This window comes from Calonectris borealis, chromosome 22 (assembly GCF_964195595.1).
Source record: "Calonectris borealis chromosome 22, bCalBor7.hap1.2, whole genome shotgun sequence".
Lineage (NCBI taxonomy): Eukaryota > Metazoa > Chordata > Aves > Procellariiformes > Procellariidae > Calonectris > Calonectris borealis.
Window position 1 is genome coordinate 3722082 of NC_134333.1, and position 19098 is coordinate 3741179.

At 56.0% G+C, this 19098-nt stretch overlaps 1 protein-coding gene and 1 gene segment (V, D, J or C); one reads left to right on the plus strand and one right to left on the minus strand.

The window, feature by feature from the left end:
* Positions 1-5896: 5896 nt before the first annotated feature.
* LOC142091614 (feather keratin Cos1-1/Cos1-3/Cos2-1-like) lies at positions 5897-6656 on the plus strand. The gene is made up of 2 exons (XM_075171034.1): positions 5897-5979; positions 6350-6656. The coding sequence occupies exons 1-2, from the start codon at positions 5897-5899 to the stop codon at positions 6654-6656; spliced, it is 390 nt and encodes a 129-aa protein (XP_075027135.1).
* Positions 6657-16003: 9347 nt separating this feature from the next.
* Positions 16004-18407, minus strand: LOC142091776 (T cell receptor alpha variable 4-like). The segment is given in 3 exon segments: positions 16004-16105; positions 17164-17513; positions 18356-18407. Coding segments are annotated over 3 exon segments (504 nt in total).
* Between the last annotated feature and the right edge of the window lie 691 nt (positions 18408-19098).

Consider the following 19098-nt stretch of genomic DNA (forward strand, 5'->3'; position numbering starts at 1 on the left):
GATGCCGATGCCCTCGGTGGTCTCTGCCGACGGCTCCTGCTGCACCTGGGCTCTGCCCGCAGCCACTGCCGAGAAAGGAGAAGGAAAGGCCAAAGATCACCAAAGATCGCCCAGCTCTGATGGCTCTTTTCCCAGAGAAACCATCAGGAAGAGCGGCAGTGAGACAGAGCCAGACTGGAAGGGATGGGGACGTGTGCCCATCCACAGGGATGGAGAGTGATCCTGGTGTGGGTGTGTGGAGCAAGGGGAGAAGTCTGGGGGGGAATTTGGAATTGGTGCATGCAGAGATAGAATGAAAGTCAGGGGCACGGATGGATGGGTGGCGAGAAAGAGGAGACAGGAGAGTTGGGTGTGTTACAGTGAAGGAAGGAGGGCTGAATTCAGAAGAAGAATAAATGCTGAATGCACAGGGGGATGAGAGGATGTATAGAATAACGGCATGGTGCAGGAAAGCAAACGTGCTTACAGGTATGAAGGAAGCAGAGGGAGAGATGAGAGGGGGGTCTCAGAGGAGGAAGAGGGGTTAGGGGTGGTAGATGCATGGAGAGACGGGTCAAAAGATGGGTGGATGAAGAGAGGAAGAGGAGAAAGGGAGAGGGGTTGTTACAGTGAAGGACAGAGGGCTATATTCAGGGCAATAAGAACTGCGGAATGCACAGGGGAAGGAGAGGGGGCATGGAAAAGCAGGGATACGTGCAAGAAGGCTCGTACCGACAGAGATGATGGAAAAATAGGGAGACCAGGAAGAGGGGACTCGGCGGGTTTGGAAAGGGGGACGAGAGATGGCAGAGAGGCAGGGAGGGGGAAAGAGACGTCGAGGATGGAGAGGGAAGAGCTGGCGCTGGGCTCCCGGGGGAGCAGCCCGGGCACAGCCCCGGCCCCATCCACCACCGCCAGCCCCGCGCACCCAGGAGCACCGCGGCCAGCCCCGCCAGCCCTGCGCCCCGGCACCGCCGCATCCCGCCGCTCCGCCGCCCGCGCCTCGCTGCCCCCCGCCAGCCCCGGCTCTCTGCTCCGGCCGCGGCGCCTCCTCTCCGCCGCCGCCAGCTCCGCCCCGGGGCTGAGCCCTGCGCCGGCGCCGCTCGGGGTCTCGCCCGGGCTGAGAGGGCTCGGTGGCTCTGCAGGGGCACAAGTTGCTCTCCCGGGGAATGGGCTCTCCCCTCCTCCCGCAAGGACTCCCCAGCACCCGCACCTCGGCCACGGGGACGCCGGTGCGCTGGAAGGAGCCAAAGGGGAGGGGGAACGGCGCAGCAACAGGGCATGGCAGGAAGTTTTGGAAGTTGAGCACGTGCTATTTTGACAGCACTCTGAGTTTCTCGAAATGTCTCATTAGAAAATCGGCATTTAAAAGTCGATCTGGAAGGAAAAGGCACGGCGTTCTGCTGGATGCTCTCATCCATCAGGAGAAAAGTCTCCAGGGGATGCAAAGGCGGTGTCGGCTGTCAGGCAAAAATGCAGGAAGAACCAAGTGTGAAGGGCAGTTCTCGGGGCAAGGAGGGCGAGCAGGGGAGGAGGTTGTGGGAGCAGGGGAGGTGGAACAAGTAAAGGGGAGAAGCTGAACGTGTAAGAGGAGAAATCTGTGCTGCTGGGAGAGATGGGATCTGGGAGAGAAACAGCACCTTTCTGGAGGCAGATGGATCCTTCCTCCCTCTCAAACACAAGAAGAAATGCAGCCCTCCTTTCCAGCATTTTCTCAGGCAGCTTCTCTCCCCAGCTGGCATCATGACTCACAAGCCCACGATCCTCCCTCCTCTTCCTCAGTCCACAGCTGTCTCATGGAGAGGGGAAATACCTACTGACTCTGGCCCAGCCCCCTCCCACCAGACAACCTGGTGAGGTCAGCTTTCATCTCCTGAGTCCTCAGGGTGAATGTGAGGGCATTCAAGGGGAGCATCTTTGTGGTGCAGAAGTCAGGAGTCCTGCTGTGCACAGGGTTCTGGGATCCTGTCCTCAGGTACATGAGACCTTGGGCACATAATAGTTGGCCTCTACATTGAGGTAGGCGGTGCAGGTGGAGAAGGTATGACACTTGCCTAAGGCAGAGTGGACCCTCAGGATGGGTGAGATGCACACACAGGAGGTGAGGATGGGGGAGAAATCGGTCACAGTGAGGAACGCCATGTGAAGGAAGATCACCACCCTCTCATTGAGGCTGGTGCCCCCACCAACTGGCCTTAGCACAGTTTTGATGTCACGGGAGGTGGATGGAGCCAAAGCTAATGTTCACTCTATCCATTTAGAAATACATGGGGAAAGGAGTAGGGATCACACAAGGAATCTGTGGAAGGAGGGATAGGGCTGCCGTTCAGTGTTTAGCATCTCAGGTCTGGGCCCACGGCCAGGGTGGGGCAGTGTCCAGAGCTCCTCAGAGCAGAGATTTCCAGGCTACCTGGTGCACCTCCATGAACACCAAGGCCAGAGCTTGGCTAGCCCTGTGCCCAGCCAGGGGCAGAGGTGTCAGGTCCCTCCCTTGGATGGCCCCTTGCACTCCACAAGAGCTGCAGGAGTGTCCAAGGTTGTGCATGGGGAGGTGGCAGCTCAGATCTCTGTGACAAGACGTACCTGCCATTGCAATGGGCTTAGCTGTGCCAAGCAACCCAGAGTCCCTCCCCAGATTAAATAGGTCTCCCCTTGACCCCCAAAGCAGCCCAGAGCCAGCCCCATGCACCCAGGAGCACCACGGCCAATCCTGCCAGCCCTGCACCCTGGCACTGTCATATTCCACTGCTCTGCCTTGGCCACTCAGGGTCTCACCCGGGCTAAGAGTGCTCAGTGCCTCTGCATGGGCAGATCATTGTCTCCCCGTGCTACAGCAAGGACACCTCAGCAAGAATAAGGATGCACTGTGCCAGGTGCAGCCTGGGACAGCTGCAGGGCCTTAACCCAGGAGATGCCTCAAGCTCAGGGGCTGGAAACAGCAGCCACTGATTTCCTGTGGATGGCAGTGAGGAGGCTGAGAGCCTCCCTTCAGCTGCCTCTCGGTAGTCAGAGCATAGAATCATTAAGGTTGGAAAAGACCTCTAAGATCATCGAGTCCAACCGTCAACCCAACCCCACCATGCCCACTAAACCATGTCCCTAAGCGCCTCATCTACACGTCTTTTAAATACTTCCAGGGATGGGGACTCCACCACTTCCCTGGGCAGCCTGGTCCAAGGCCTGACCACTCTTTCACTAAAGAAATTTTTCCTAATGTCCAGCCTAAACCTCCCTTGGCGCAACTTGAGGCCATTTCCTCTCGTCATATCGCTAGTGACTTGGGAGAAGAGACCAACACCCACCTCACTACAACCTTCTTTCAGGGAGTTGTAGAGCGCGATGAGGTCTCCCCTCAGCCTCGTCTTCTCCAGACTAAACAGTCCCAGTTCCCTCAGCCGCTCCTCATAAGACTTGTTCTCCAGGCCCTTCACCAGCTCCGTTGCCCTTTCCTGGACACGCTCCAGCACCTCCATGTCCTTCTTGTAGTGAGGGGCCCAAAACTGAACATAGCGTAATGCCTGAAAGTTCTGTTTAGGCAAAGAGGGTGTGAGGACAAATGTGCCCATGGTGTGCAGGGGTCAGGGAGGGCCGGGGTGGTGGGCACTCACAGAGTCAGAATGTAGGGGAGAAGGGACCTCCGCAGGTCATCTAGATCACCGCCCTGATCGGAACAGGTCCCATTAGATCAGGTTGCTGAAGGTCACGATCAGTCCAGCCTTGAACACCTCTGCAAGGGCTCACTGTGGTCTCATGTTCAGCTGGGTGTCCTAAAACCACACATCCTTTTCTGTGGATCTGCTTCCTAGGCAGTGACTCCCCAACACGTGTGACTGCATGGGCTGGTTCCGATATCAGATGCAAAGCCTTGCCCTTGCCCTTTTTGACCTTCATCATGTTCCAGTCAGCCCATTTCTTCATGGTCACAACTCTTGGAGCCTGGTAGTCCAACCAATTTTCCACCCACCTTATCAGGCTCTTTATCAACCCATTCATCGCCAGTTTTTTTCTAAAGGAAGTGCGGAAGAGGGTGTCAAACATCCTTCTGAACTCCGGGTATACACATCCCCTGCCCTTCCCGTCGCCCCAGTGCCCATTACCTCCTGAGAAAGCAATGAGGTTGGCCCTCAGGTACACTGGAGCCTCAGCTCAGCAGCAGCTCCATGGAGAGAGGAATCAGCCCTGCCTGAGATCTCCCAGCAGAACTCCCTGGCAGTGATCTCATCGCGGTCACTAAAGGGAAGGGATGAAGCCCTCGACTGCACTGTCTCCAAGCTGGACCTGAGCCCAGGCAGACAGACCTTCAGGAGGGGAGATGTGCTAAAGAACTTTCCACAATGTGCACAGCCCTTGTTGGAAAGAGGGTCTCTTCTGGACACCCCTGTGGAAGAGCAGCAGGCTTTGGGAGGTGCGGTCTCGAATCCAGTGCCCCTTCCCTCCCAGGGGCAGTTGCTGGGCACTCAGACCGAGATTCCAAGGCAGGGCATGAAGGTCCTTGTAGGTGGAAGACCAAAGCAGTCATCATTTTGTTGGCTTTCCCCGTGCAAGCCACAGGCTCTGTCCTTCCACTCAGAGCACTGCGATATCAAGCTCCGTGGTCCTTTCATTCAGTACCTGCTTGATCCAGGGTCTCACCTCTGCCTGACACAGCACCAGGCCGATGATCTACACAAGAACATTGGGCATTGGCTTGGACACGAGGCAGGTGCGTGTCCCACCCCAACACTGCGTTGGAAGCAGATCCGCTCAGGGATGGCCAGCACATGGTCGGCAGGATTCCTCAGCCTTTCTCCTTGCCCATAAAGCAAAGCCCATCCTTCTGAACTCTCTATCGATGGAGAGAGCAGCTGTGTCCTGGCCTGGAGAGGCAGGGTGGGGGGACTGCCAGCCATGCTGGGGCACTCTCAATATTGTTACACAGCAGCGGAGTGTGAGCTCTGCAGGGGCAGGAAAAGGAGGGCTCAGGAGGCAGGAGCTGCATTTCAGGGCCTCTCCCTGGACAGATCTCTAGCAGGCTGGTGCCATCACCTTTCAGCTGCACTCAGGCTCCTCCTGACCCTGGGAACCTGCTGCTCTGTGGTGCTCATGGAGAGAGCAGTGGAGAGGGTCCTCAGTATGAGCAGCACATTCCCTCGTGATGTGGGCACACAAGGACACACACACGCTCATGCACATCGGTGTAGAGTCATGCACAAGTTTGTGCTCCCATGTGCATTCACACAATCCCAGCTGCACACAGAAGCACACAAGACAAGAACACACGGAGGAACACATCCAACCGTGGCCTCTGCCAAGGAACCCTGTGGACAACTGAGGCAGGGCTGGGGCATTCTGGGGAAGAACAAGGTCCCAGGCATGCCCATGGCGTTTTTTGTGTGCTCACAGACTGCACAGAGAGGGGATGAGTCAAAACCAGCCAGAATTGTTTCCTGCGGGCAGTGTTAGACAGGATGGGGTCAAAACCTAGGAGCACAATGCACACCTGGGGAGGCAACAACAAGTGACCATGGGGGTGAGCTGAGGAGGGAGGGAAAGACAAGGACATGGCACGTCCTCATGCGTGGGAGCCCATGGTGTGCAGCTGAGGATTGCTGGAGCTTCTTCCTGAGAACAGCACTTCAAACAGCCCCACCAGAGTGACCCAGGCTGATGTCACTTCTCTGCTCTGGACACGTCCACCACGTGAGCTGAGTCTTCTGCCTGCACTGCTGCATTCCTGCCCTCGAAATCCTGGGGCCTTTCATCTCAACACTCAGGAGAAGCCTTCATTGGGGAATGGGCACGGCACAAACCTGGAAATGAAAAGGCAGCAGTGTTGGAAACCAAAGCACAGCCCATATCATTAGCTGCGATGGTTTGCATTCAAGATGAGCTGGTCAGAGAATTGTTACCTCTGCAAAGGGCCTCTGGTCCTGCGGCGATGAAGGGCAGGTATAAAAGCCAGTCCAGGTCCCTGCTCTCTCATCCCCTTCTCTTGCCTCCTTCTGCTTGGAAACCAGGTGAGTCTGGAGCCCCTTCTCCTCCTCTTCCAAAGTGAGATCTCTCCTCAATGGACATCTCAGCTGATATTGCTCTGTCCTGTCTTGGGGTTTGGATCTTCTTCTCATGAGAGAGGGAAGCAGGAAAAGGTCTGCTTAGAGAGAGGCTGGGATGTGTCTGAGGGGGCTTTTGGTTTACAAATTAGGAGAGAGCCTCCCTGGGCCAGGCTGCTCTTTGTAGGGTGATAAAGACCATGTCGCTGCTGGCATATTTTCCAGCTCTATACTCAGTAGTGGCCTTGGCTCCTTTGTGATAACCACGCTGCTCCTCACCCACCCTTGTGCTCTGCTTCCTCCCTGTCCTCTCTCCCAGGCGCACCTCCGGACCCTTAAAGAATGTCCTGCTACGACCAGTGCGTGCCGTGCCGGCCCTGTGGCCCGACCCCGCTGGCCAACAGCTGCAATGAGCCCTGTGTCAGGCAGTGCCAGAACTCCACCGTCGTGATCCAGCCCTCCCCGGTGGTGGTGACCCTGCCCGGCCCCATCCTCAGCTCCTTCCCGCAGAACACCGTTGTGGGATCCTCCACCTCTGCTGCTGTTGGCAGCATCCTCAGCTGTGATGGAGTGCCCATCACCTCTGGGTGCTGTGACCTCTCTGGCATTTCCAGCCGCTACTGTGGCAGAAGGTGCCTCCCCTGCTGAAGATGCTGGGAAGCCCCAGGGAGACCCCTTGAGGATCTAGAACATGGTGCTGGGCAGAGGATTGATCTTCTGGATTTGTTTTCAGCATATCTGACCGACCTTGCCTTCCTCTCCCTTTTCTTGGTTTGCTTTGGATCCCATTGGCTACAAGGTGCCACCAAGGCCAGCCTGGTGGGGTCCATCTGGCTCCTCTCTCCCCATGGGGCAGGCAGTTGGACATCATGCAGGTACATCTCCATGGCCAAGGACCGCAGACTCTTGGGATGCTCCCTCCCTTGGGACCGCTGCCTCCAGGGCTCCCTGCACTGCTGATGTCACTTGGAGTGACTTTGTTTCCCTCTTTTGACTCATTAAAGTTCTGCTGCATTCAAGCCTGGCCTCCACGTGGTCCTTCCCTCTGCGGACACTCTCCAGGCTGCCAAAGGAGAAGGGTGTTGCTCTGGGGTGGAAGGGGATGAGGGCACAAGCAGACCCTTCTCCAATCACAGAGGAATGGGAGGTTGGGACCCCCTGCAGTGTCTCCTCTTTTGGGCACCATCCCTTGGAGCTGAGGAAGTCATCCCTGGCTGCTCTGCTGCCAGGCACCATCAGGCCTTGCCTTGCTGTGTCTCTGCCCACAAATGCCCAGAGCGGCGGGAGGTTCTGAGGGGTCAGCAGCCCCATGAGCTCTTGAGGAAGGGCGTTCCTCTTGTTATGGCCAGAGCTGTGCTGGGGTGGTGGGGGCTGGGTAAGGGGCTCCAGAAGATGGTTTGCTTTGTAGAATGGCAAGAGTGCTAAATCAGGGAAGAGCCCCCTTGGGATGGCCCATAGCTGTTACTCCACCTTCCTCTCCTCTCCACTACCCAATCTAGTGGTCATGGCCAGCAGGCATAGCCAGCAGTAGCAGAGCGTGCAGGAGAACGTGAAGATCAGCAGGGACGAAGGAACTGGGTGCTCTTCCCAAGGGAGCTGCAGCTGGGCTCAGAGCTCTTGACTGCTTCATTGGTCCCCCCGAGAATTTGTGCTCAGGAATCGGCTGGCACTCGGGGGGGGAGAGGTGTCTTTTACGTGTAAATCCCATCCCTTTTGATCACTGGAAATGTCTCTGGGCAGCCACTATGGTCTCGTATCTTATTTCCTGCCATGAAAATCCAGATGTCTTGACAAAAGTGTACAAGTGGAAGAACGGAGAACCCCATACCAATGTCTTCCACCCAGAGGGAATTATGGCTAATGACACATGTCTCAGAACGACTGAAGGCCAAAACTTCATAAAGGCCTTTCCTTTGCATATCTGAATTCTTTTTTCCCAAATCATGCTATTAATAACCATCGTCTGCAGCAGCACAGTTGGACTTCCTAACCCCACCACAGTAAACCATGGAATAAGCAGAAGGTCCTTCTTAATGATGATAGCATCTGCAATTATCCTTGTTGTAGACGGAGGGATGGCATTTCTTCTGACAGAGGAGTGAGCCCTTTTGCCAAAGCACTGCCAAAGTGCTGCTACGGGCTCTTGGCATGATCCCTGGTTTGCCTGCCTGACAAAACTGATCTTGGAAAGGTAGGAAAAGGGCATAGGATCCATGCGGGTTTTAGAACTCAAACTAAGGGCGTTGTTGCCAGAGGTTCTTTTTTTTTTTATGGTGATTTAAACCATGGACTGAGAGCGCTGCGGCTGTTCTTTACACCACTCTTACTCCCCTGCTGAACCCCTTGATTTACACCCTAAGAAAGAAGCATGTGAAAGCTGCTGGTATTTGTTCACGTGGAATGAACTTCTGGCCTGGTTGTAGTGTTTGGCAGTAGAAATGATGACTACATCTGTTTCCATTTGAAGAAAATGCTCTAAAAGCATGAGTGACCCAAATGGGGTAATCCTTCCATGGACGGGATCTGCACGGTGTGCGGTGCCCTGGCGAGGGGGCAACACATTGTACTGTGCTGTGGGAGTGACTGAGCACTGGCATAGGTTGCCCAGGGAGGTTGCCAAGTCTCCTTCCTTAGAGATACTCAAAAACCACCTAGACGGACTGGTGGGCAACTGGCCCTAGATGGTCCTGCTTGAGCAGGGGCGTTGGACCAGATGACCTCCAGTGGTCCCCTCCAACCTTGAACGTTCTGTCATTCTCTCGGTCTGTGAGAGCAGCTGATGTAGAGTAGCTCAGGGTTCCCAGCATCTGAAGGGATGGAACGTTATCTATGCTCTCCTCTCTTTCTTTCTAGACTTAGCGCTTATAAATGGCATTTTAAGGATTGCTTTGTAGAGGCTGAGTGCCTTTCTTACTGGTATAATTTCTGGTGTCCCAGCCTCCGTGTTTGCAGCCTGTGGGCAGTCTGGCTTGTCCCAGGCAAACCACCGCACTGCTGTGTGAATACATCAGAGGGGCACCGTTCCCTTTAGAGAGCTGGGGCTGGTCCCATACCCCCACATCTCTCTTAGGGAGATTGCTTAGGACAGTTGGGTGCATCTAAGGCTGGAGGAGTTTTTTCAGTTGTAATGTGGGGATTCTTTCTGGCTGCAGCAATATGGATGTCCTCGAGGTTTTACGTTATCCCTGACCCACAGACTTGGGACGTGGAGAGGTTCAATGTCTGGAAATGCCATGGTAGCTTCAACTCTGCTGTGGTTTCTCTCTTTTCTAGTGAGAAAACAGCTGACTGAACCAGTGTCAAGCTCTTGAGCTCACTACAGCGGATGGTGTGTGATTCATTGCCTTAACTGTGGAGTCTGAAGGACTTGCCTAGAGTTATGCTGAGATGCTGAGAGCGGGCATTGAGCGTGCTGGTTCTCAGTGGGGGGTGTGTACGTTCATGCTCACATACATGTTCCTCTGGCTGTGCTCATGTGTGCATTCATACATAGGCATGTCTGTATGTGTGTGCGCGCGTGTGCCTGAGGTAATGCACATGCAAGCGTGAGTGTGCACAAATGTTGCACGTGTGTGTTTGGTCACGTCTGTTCATGAATGTGTATGTTTTATCACATGCATGTGACCAGGCAGGTGAGCATGGACGGGTGTGACATTGGTCAGCATATATGAAAGTGTGTGGGCATACGCGTCTGCAGATATGTGCTTTTATCTGTGTGCATCTCTGTACATGAGCGTGCATGAAATCTGTTTGCAAATACATGCGTGCTAGGACTATGCATACGTGTAAGCATGAGTGCTTGAATATCTGTGCATCCATGTTGGTATGGGGGGGTGGCGGTGCCTGTGTCTGCCCATGGGCTCCTTTGGGAACGTGTGTGCACACCTCTTTATGAGTGCACACGTATGAGTTACTCTTTGGGTGTGTGCAAGCTCGGGTGTGTGGTTGTGCCCAGGTGTGTGAGACCGTGTGTGCACACATATCTGTGTGTGTGCCTGTGAGTGCGCATACCTCTGCGTGTGTCTAGGTGTGCATGTGTGTGCACCCATGAGGGCATGGCAAAGGTCTTGCTAAAGTCAAGGTACACCACAGCCAGTGCCCTCCCCTTCCCCACAGTGCCAGTCCCCTCCTCACAGAAAGCAATGAGGTTGGTGAGGCATGATTTGCCCTCGGTAAACCCAGGTGAGCTGCTCCCAACCCCCTTCTTGCCTTTCATGAGTCAAGCAATGGCTTCTGAGATTACTTGCTCCATCTTCCTTCCAGGGAGTGAGTAGGGACTGTCCAGTCAGCTCCTTGAACACCCTTGGATGCATCTCAAGTGGTCCCAACTGATAGTAAGAGCTCGTTAATTGTTTCTTCTTCTACCGTGGGTGCTGCTTCATTCCTGTAGAGGAAGGCACAGGGATGTCGTAGGCCTGAGGAGAAGCCATACCAGTAAAAACTGAGGAGAAACAGGTATCGAGTACGTCAGCCTTTTCCCAATCATTTGTCACCAGGTCCTCTTCCTCACCGAGCAATGAGACCCCATCTCATCACATCTTAGCCCTCCGTTTGCTGCCCATAGGCTCGGAGACACCTTTCCTGGTTCCCTTCACCTCCCTTGCTGGTTTCCACTCCAGCTTTGCTTTTTCCTCCACATTGCAGAGGACCATGCCTGTGCTCTGAGGAGGCTCTCCTTGAAGGTTACCCAGCTCTCCTGGGACCCTCTGTGCTGCAGGGCAGTTTCCCATGGCATCCTGCCAAGCAGGTAGGTCCCTGAAGAGACTGAGATGTGCTCTTCTGAAGTCGGGGGCAGTAATCCTCCTGTCTGTCTTGGTCAGTCCTCTGAGGATCTCAAGGCCCACAGTCTCATGGTCACCGCAGGCAAGGCTGCCCTTGAACTTCACATCATCCCACCGTTCTTCCTCATTTGTGAGTAGCAGGTCTAACCGAGCCTCTCTCCTAGTCCATTCATGGATTGCCTGCATTAGAAATTTGTCTTCCCTGTGCCCCAGCCATGTCCTGGTTTGCTTGTGCCCAGCCAGTTTGCTCCTGCAGCAGACACTGGGGTGGCAAAAGTCACCCATGGGTACCAGGGCCTGTGACTGTGGGGCTTTCCCCAGCCGCCTGAAGAAGGCTTCACCTGCCTTCTCTTCTGGAGCAGGAGGTGTGTAGCAGAGAGAGAACCTCCCCTGCCAGTCTGTCCCCAAGGCTGGGCGCAGAGGACAGGGTCTGGGGCCCTGGCTAGCACAGGCGTTGGGAGGTCACTCATGTGACTCCGTGAAGCTTGGAGAGGGTCCGTCTGTAAAGCAGAGGCTGTGCTGGGTGTCCCCCACCCAGCAGAGTGTGGGACAGTGCCTGTCCCCGCGTGGGGAGTTTCTGCAGCAGCTGCTGCTCATGCAGGTGTTTCCCTTGAGGAGCCACCTCTGTGCCCAGGGATTAAAGGACAGAAGAACCCTTTAGGGGAGGAGAGCAGTGCTCCAGGCACAGTTTGGTCATTCCTGGCTGAGCAGACAAAGGACATGTGGTGCCGAACGTGCCCGTCCATTATACCGGAGGAGCAGGAGCAAGCAACCTGCTCCCACGGGAATGTTTAATGTCCCCAGAGATTCCTTGGAACGATGGTCCAGTGGGGTGGATGAGGCACCTGCTGATAGGAGGCTGAGGCTGGGGCTGTCTCCCAGAGAGCAGAGGGGAACGGGGGCCCATGGATGCCCCATGCTGGGAGCTGCCTGGGTCGAGCTTTTCATTGTCTGCGTTTGTTGTGTTTTATCATTGGCCACGCAGACAGGAGAAGGAGAAGGTACAGCAGCTCTTTACATCACCTCCATGGCTGAAGTTCAGGAGGGAAATAACACAATGGAACCAGTTTTCATGTATCCCTGCCTCGAGACAAGACAAACCCAGTTGCTGTCAGGGAGGATGGATGTGCCTCCTGTTCTTAATAGTGGTCAAGATGAACAAATCACTAATATAGAAATGCAAGGCTCAATGTGTGCAGCTTGTACTTTACCAGAGAGCTGAGCTTTCCCTGCATGTTTACATCACTGACAATAAGAAGACTGCGGCTTCATGTGGTGTGCTATGGGAACATTTGAGACCCTGTCTGCATAAACTGGTGTCTGGAATGGACAGGAAACATTACATCATGGATAGCAGAGTCTCCTCAAGCCTGAGGAGATCAAAACTCCACATAGAATCCATTTATGGGAGGGAGGAAGCTTCCTGAGCACAGCCTCATTGCCCATCCCCAGCCTCAGCATCTGCAGTGAAGGGGAAATTCAAATTGTAACTGCTCAGCAATGGTGATTGGTGACCAAGGAATGATCTGTCATGGAGGGCAAGAAGGCCCAACTTCAGAAGGGGTTAAAGGGGCTGGAAGCAGGGATGCCCGAGACAGAAGGACTCCCTGTAAGGGAGTGCAGTTTCCCTTGGTGCTGAGAAAAGAAATGGCCCCAGCATTGTCCTGCAGCCCTCCTGGAATGGAAAGCTCAGGAGCCACCTTGGGGCAGGAGAGCTGGATTGAGGGATGGACCCATGGCTGGGCTAAGGCGCCCCATGCAACCGGTCGCGGGATTGGTGCTGATGCAAGTGTATATAAGGGATGTGCCTGTGATGCATCTCTGCAGACCCCTTGAAGAACCACTTATGGCGGTAGGACTCTGCCCAATGCATTGTTCATTAACTTCTTTTTGTAATTATTTAAGCACAAACGTGTGTTTATTTCACCTCAAGGGGTAACACAAAAATCCCCCTACAGCAGCCTGCTGCAGATCTGGCTTGTCCCAGACACACCGTCCCCTGCTGCTGTGGGAGCTCATCACCACAACACTGCTCCCTGTGTAGGAGCTGCAGATGATCATCGAGCCCTCTAACTCCCCTGAGGAGACTGCAGGGAGCCCGGGGGGTTGTAAGGCTTCATTTGTATGTTGGTCTCTTTGCTTATTGGTTAGGAACATGGAGAGCGCCTGGGCCTTTGGCATTGGGGCTGTTCTGTGTGGTTTGCTCTGCCCCTCAGGCACAAACATCGCACTGGGACGGGCTGAACATCTGGAGATAACTGATGGCTTGACTCAAGTCCAGTTTGAGCCTTTACTTATTCAAGAGAGCAAACAAGCCCACAAATCTCTGTCAAAATGCCCTCTAGGGGCCTCTGGGTGGGGCTGGTCAGTGCATGATGGACCTAATTAGTCCTGGGCTTGCAGGAATTTACTAACACTGAGCCTGAGGGGCTGAGAGCAAGCCCCTGGCATCCTGGTTCCCAGCAGGCTCTGTCCTACAGTCATGGTCACCATCTCCAGAGCCACTGACACCGGCCCCTTTCAGAAAGAGGGTCTTGTCCTGCAGATCCCTGGGTGCAGAGGGGAAGCAGCGCTGCCAGGGGACACCTCAGGGCCCCTTCCCCCAAGCTCAGCCTTGCCCAGACACATCCCCTCCCTCCCCTGGGTTGTTGCACAGCCAAGGAAGCTCCCTGCACCAGGGTGTCTTGCACAGCACAGAGGTACAAGGCACTGCCAGAGACCTCGACTTCCTCCAGCCGCAGGAGGCTGTATTTCCCCGTGGTGGTCAGCAGCGTGGTGAGACGGCCATTGCGCTTGGGGCCAGCTGCTGCATGGTATGAGATACGCTGTGGGGCTTGGCCTTTCCTCTGCTGGTACCAGAGCAAGCCATAGAAGTTAGAGTCCTGGTAGGTGCAGGTTGTTTGGAAGGTGTCTCTCTGCTTCACTGTGACTTGTCCTTCTTGCTGGGTGACAGTGGTCTGCCCCATGGTGCCTGGAAGAAAGTGAAGGTCATCAGCTCTGCAGGGAAAGGCTCCGAGATGCAAACCAGGAGTGGATGCAAAGCCCTGGTGGAGAAGGTTCCCTGTCCCTTGCCCTGCAGGAAAATCCTGAGGCCTGGGGACAGCCAGGGGAGAGTGGTTCTGGGCAGGAGCTTGGAGCTCTCAGCCCAGTATGGACCCTGAGGAGAGCTGTGCTGTGTCCCTGCTCCTGCTCCTACTGCCCAGAGGACCAGGGAACAGCCTGTCATGCCTGACCTTTGTGTGCTGGGACCAGCAGCCCTCCAGCAGGCTGAGGGGCCCATGGAGCTACGGCAAAAAGATTCATCCTCCTTCCCCATCCCTGTCATCTCCAAGGGCTCCTAGGAACCTGAGTACACGCAATGCTGAGCTGAATGGTAGAAAGAGGAAGCCCTGGCTGAGTTGACAACCAGGAGAAAACTGGAGAACATGACAGATATATGCCAGCCAGGAGGTAGACTGGGGAACCCTATTAATGTCAATGGGATGAGGGCTTTAAAGTCCCGGTAGCAGCATTGACAGGATCTGGTAATTTGTGTTTGGAAAGGGAAAAATATGGGAGTGCAGCGACAGCTGAGATCTCCTGTAGTAACAGCAGGAGCATCAGAAGAGAGAGGCAGAGAGAAATGGATTGAAAGGGAAAGAAAAGCAGGAGAAGGGGTCTGAGGTCTCTCTCCTCTCCTCTCCTCTCTCCTTTCCAACAGCAAAGGCGTCTTGAGAGAACTGGTGCAAAAGCACAAATGTGAGGTGACATTTCCCAGCGTTTTCCTGTAATTCAGGAGTAGTTCCCCACGTGGTCCTGATAAAGCTGGCGAGGGTTTCCTGGGGGGAAGATGAAGTCTGCATTGGTGAAAAGCCAGGACTTACCCAGCCGTTGCCCCAGGAAGGCAGCGAGGACGAGATATCCGAGGGGCATGCCGAGACCAACCTGCCTGTTTGCTGAGCGAGAGAGAGTCAGAAAACGAGAGAACAGAGCTGCCGGAAACGACTCTGCTGGGGGAGCAACGGAAGAAGCCGGGAAGAGAAAGGATCTGTTCTTGCTGTGCCTGAAATGCTCCTTCTGGGTTTCTCCCTCCTCCAGCAGCACCACCTGTGGCTCCCCCAGCCAACGGCAACTGCACATTTCCACAACGGGGGCCCTGGGGGTCTGGGGGCAAGAGTCGTGGGAAGGGGCTGTTCCCGGTCAGCTCGCAGTGGAGTCCTCACCTCCCCAGCTAGAATCGCCTGCTCTTCTGCACACCCACTGCCGGGCCATTTGGGAGGTCAGGGCTTTCTTCCCCACTGAGGGTTCACATCTTCCCCTGGGGTCCTCAGCTCTCTGGGGACGTTGTTATTTCTTCTGGGAACAGAAGTCTCTTCTGTTTCTCTCACGACTCCCCTTTCTTTCCTCAGCTGCCTGGGAACAACGCCCCTGCCCCAAATCCCCCAAGACAGGAGATGAACCCTGCTGTGCAGCAGCCCAGGGTCTCTGGCTGTGTCCTGTTCTGGTGCGAGAGAGGAACCTGGCTCCAGCACTGCTGTTAGATGCCACCAGCCCAGGATGACAAGGAGAACCTACTCCTACTCTGGGGAAAGGGTGAGGGGTCAGCAGGGAGCAGGATGGGGGACCAGGGGGTCACCCCCTACTCCCAGGGAGCCCATGGGGCACCCATTGGAGTGCTGCACTGCGAGGGGTGGGGATAGGGCAGCCCCGCACCCAGAGCTGAAAGGGTGACCCCATGCCCCAGTCGTGGCAGAGATAACAAACTGTTCATTATCGTTAAGTTAACCTGACCTGAGCAGGCACGGAGCTGTGCGGTGCTGAGCTGTATATATCACTTGGCACACTGGGCAACGTTCCACTAACACGTCCTTGTCTTGACCTAGGAGTGAAGCACCGTGCTTTCATACAAATGTCCTTTTGCTCAACAGTAGAAATCAGGAGTGGTTTATTTCCAAGAAAATCCCATGAAAACTTCAAAGACGACAATGCCAGTGAATCTCAGCATGGGCAGGATTTGCATTATGTGCTCAACCCCAGCTTATGCTCCAAAACTCAGGGTTCCCAGCATCTGAAAGGGCATAACGTCATGCATGCTATCCCCCTTGACCTTCTTGTGTTATCCCCAATTAATGGTATTTTAATCAACACTCTGTGGAGCCAGAGTCCCATTCTTAGTGGGATCTATCGACACACATGCTCCACCCTCATTGTTAAAAAAACCACAATTCCAAATTTCTAGTAGGAATTTCCCCCGTTCCAGATCGTGTCCATTGCCCTTTGCTCTATCTCTGTGCTCAAGCAGAGTTTGGCTCCATCTGGCCCTTCATCCTCAGTCCACTGTTAGAAGGATCAAAAAGTTCTTTCTTAAGCTTCTCTTTTGAAGTCTGAAGAAGGCCAGTTCTCTCAGACCCTCCTCATGCCTTGTGTTACAGAAACACAGAATTGGTAAATTTGGAAGGGATCTCTGGAGGTCAGTGGATCTAAACCCTGTCTCCTGGGCCTCAGCTCCAAAGGTTCTGAGTCACGTAAAAAAAGTCTCGACACTGAGCCACTGTGAGGAGCACTTAAGGTACCTGTGACCTTGACATCCCCTTCTCCTGTCGGTGTGGATCTTGAACTCCTGACTCCATTTGATGATTTTGCAAGACTAGCATGAACCTTTGGAAAGCTCCCTGAAAGCCTGTAGCTGCAGGACTCAGTTTTCAATTGGAGATCAGAGCTCTTACAAAGTAAGGAAATGTGAAAAGCCTTCTGGTTGTTCTTTCCTGAGTCAGGTTTTGCATTAGCAACTTAGCACCGACTCCCTGTGTTCACAGAGCAGAGGAAAGCACCTGCTCAGGTTCCCTTGGCTATGCCAGTGGGGCAGGTCAGAAGCCCGAGAAGAGGCCCTGTGTGTTCCACGCCAGCAGTGGCCGGTCCCTGCGGCAGGACCGAGGGCTCCCCGGCTGCCCGGGGGCAGGAGGATCTCTGCTGCCCGCCTCCCTCTGCAGAGCAGAAAGGCGCTGCTCCCGGCCGGGAGCCCGCGGGGCCGGCGGCTGCAGTCGCTCCTTCCCGGGCACCGCCGGACACCGCCGCCGATCCGGTCGCCTTTCCTCCCCGCCGCCGCCGCCGCCGCTGTCGCGGGGGATTTCTGTCCGCGTCCCGGTGGGAGTGCGGGGGTGAGCGGGGTGCGGGGCGGGAGAAGGTTTCTGCCCGGGGGCGGCTCCGGATCCGCCACGGGAGGAGCTCCCGGGGCTGCGGGGCGCGGGGTGCGGGGACTTCTCGGGCCCGGTGCCGGTGGGGCGGGGGAACCGCCCCGGGGCGGGGCGGGGCGGGGCGGGGCGGCCCCGGCGGGCGGAGCGGCAGCGCCCCCTGGCGGGCCCGCCCGGGGCTGTCCCCCCGCCCCCGACACACACGCCCGGCCCCGCCCGCGGCGGTTCGTGCCCGGCCGCAGCCCCGGCTCCTCTCCCCGTGTCTCCCACGGCGCAGTAATACACCGCCGCGTCCCCGCGCCGGGGCCGGGCGAGCCACAGGGCGCTGGACCGGCGGTCTGCCGCCACCGACAGCCGCCCCGGCGGCTCCTGCAGATCCTTGGACCCTTTGTTGCCGAGCGCCAGGAACGCGGGGCCTCGGCCCGGGAGCTGACGGTACCAGTAGATGAGGTCGAAACGCTGTATGTTGGGGTGTGAGCAGTTGATGGTGATGCCGGTGCCCTCGGTGGTCTCTGCCGACGGCTCCTGCTGCACCTGGGCTCTGCCCGCAGCCACTGCCGAGAAAGGAGAAGGAAAGGCCAAAGATCACCAAAGATCGCCCAGCTCTGATGGCTCTTTTCCCAGAGAAACCGTCAGGAAGAGCAGCAGTGAGACAGAGCCAGACTGGAACGGATGGGGACGTGTGTCCATCAACAGGGATGGAGAGTGATCGTGGTGTGGGTGTGTGGAGCAAGGGGAGAAGTCTGGGGGGGAATTTGGAATTGGTGCATGCAGAGATAGAATGAAAGTCAGGTGCATGGATGGATGGGTGGCGAGAAAGAGGAGACAGGAGAGTTGGGTGTATTACAGTGAAGGAAGGAGGGCTGAATTCAGAAGAAGAAGAAATGCTGAATGCACAGGGGGATGAGAGGATGTATAGAATAACGGCATGGTGCAGGAAAGCAAACGTGCTTACAGGTATGAAGGAAGCAGAGGGAGAGATGAGAGAGGGTTCTCAGAGTAGGAAGAGGGGTTAGGGATGGTAGATGCCTGGAGAGATGGGTCAAAAGATGGGTGGATGAAGAGAGGAAGAGCAGACAGGGAGAGGGGTTGTTACAGTGAAGGACAGAGGGCTATATTCAGGGCAATAAGAACCGCTGAATGCACAGGGGAAGGAGAGGGGGCATGGAAAAGCAGGGATACGTGCAAGAAGGCTCGTACCGACAGAGATGATGGAAAAATAGGGAGACCAGGAAGAGGGGACTCGGCGGGTTTGGAAAGGGGGACGAGAGATGGCAGAGAGGCAGGGAGGGGGAAAGAGACGTCGAGGAAGGAGAGGGAAGAGCTGGCGCTGGGCTCCCGGGGGAGCAGCCCGGGCACAGCCCCGGCCCCATCCACCACCGCCAGCCCCGCGCACCCAGGAGCACCGCGGCCAGCCCCGCCAGCCCTGCGCCCCGGCACCGCCGCATCCCGCCGCTCCGCCGCCCGCGCCTCGCTGCCCCCCGCCAGCCCCGGCTCTCTGCTCCGGCCGCGGCGCCTCCTCTCCGCCGCCGCCAGCTCCGCCCCGGGGCTGAGCCCTGCGCCGGCGCCGCTCGGGGTCTCGCCCGGGCTGAGAGGGCTCGGTGGCTCTGCAGGGGCACAAGTTGCTCTCCCGGGGAATGGGCTCTCCCCTCCTCCAGCAAGGACTCCCCAGCACCCGCACCTCGGCCACGGGGACGCCGGTGCGCTGGAAGGAGCCAAAGGTGTGCAGGGGTCAGGGAGGGCCGGGGTGGTGGGCACTCACAGAGTCAGAATGTAGGGGAGAAGGGACCTCCGCAGGTCATCTAGATCACCGCCCTGATCGGAACAGGTCCCATTAGATCAGGTTGCTGAAGGTCACGATCAGTCCAGCCTTGAACACCTCTGCAAGGGCTCCCTGTGGTCTCATGTTCAGCTGGGTGTCCTAAAATCACACATCCTTTTCTGTGGATCTGCTTCCTAGGCAGTGACTCCCCAACATGTGTGACTGCATGGGCTGGTTCCGATATCAGATGCAAAGCCTTGCCCTTGCCCTTTTTGACCTTCATCATGTTCCAGTCAGCCCATTTCTTCATGGTCACAACTCTTGGAGCCTGGTAGTCCAACCAATTTTCCACCCACCTTATCAGGCTCTTTATCAAC

Coding starts and splice junctions, on each gene's coding strand:
- LOC142091614 (XM_075171034.1), top strand. CDS start 5,897: ATGAAGGGCAGGTATAAAAGCCAGTCCAGGTCCCTGCTCTCTCATCCC. Junction 5,980..6,349: donor TCTGCTTGGAAACCAGGTGA/GTCTGGAGCCCC, acceptor GGACCCTTAAAG/AATGTCCTGCTACGACCAGT.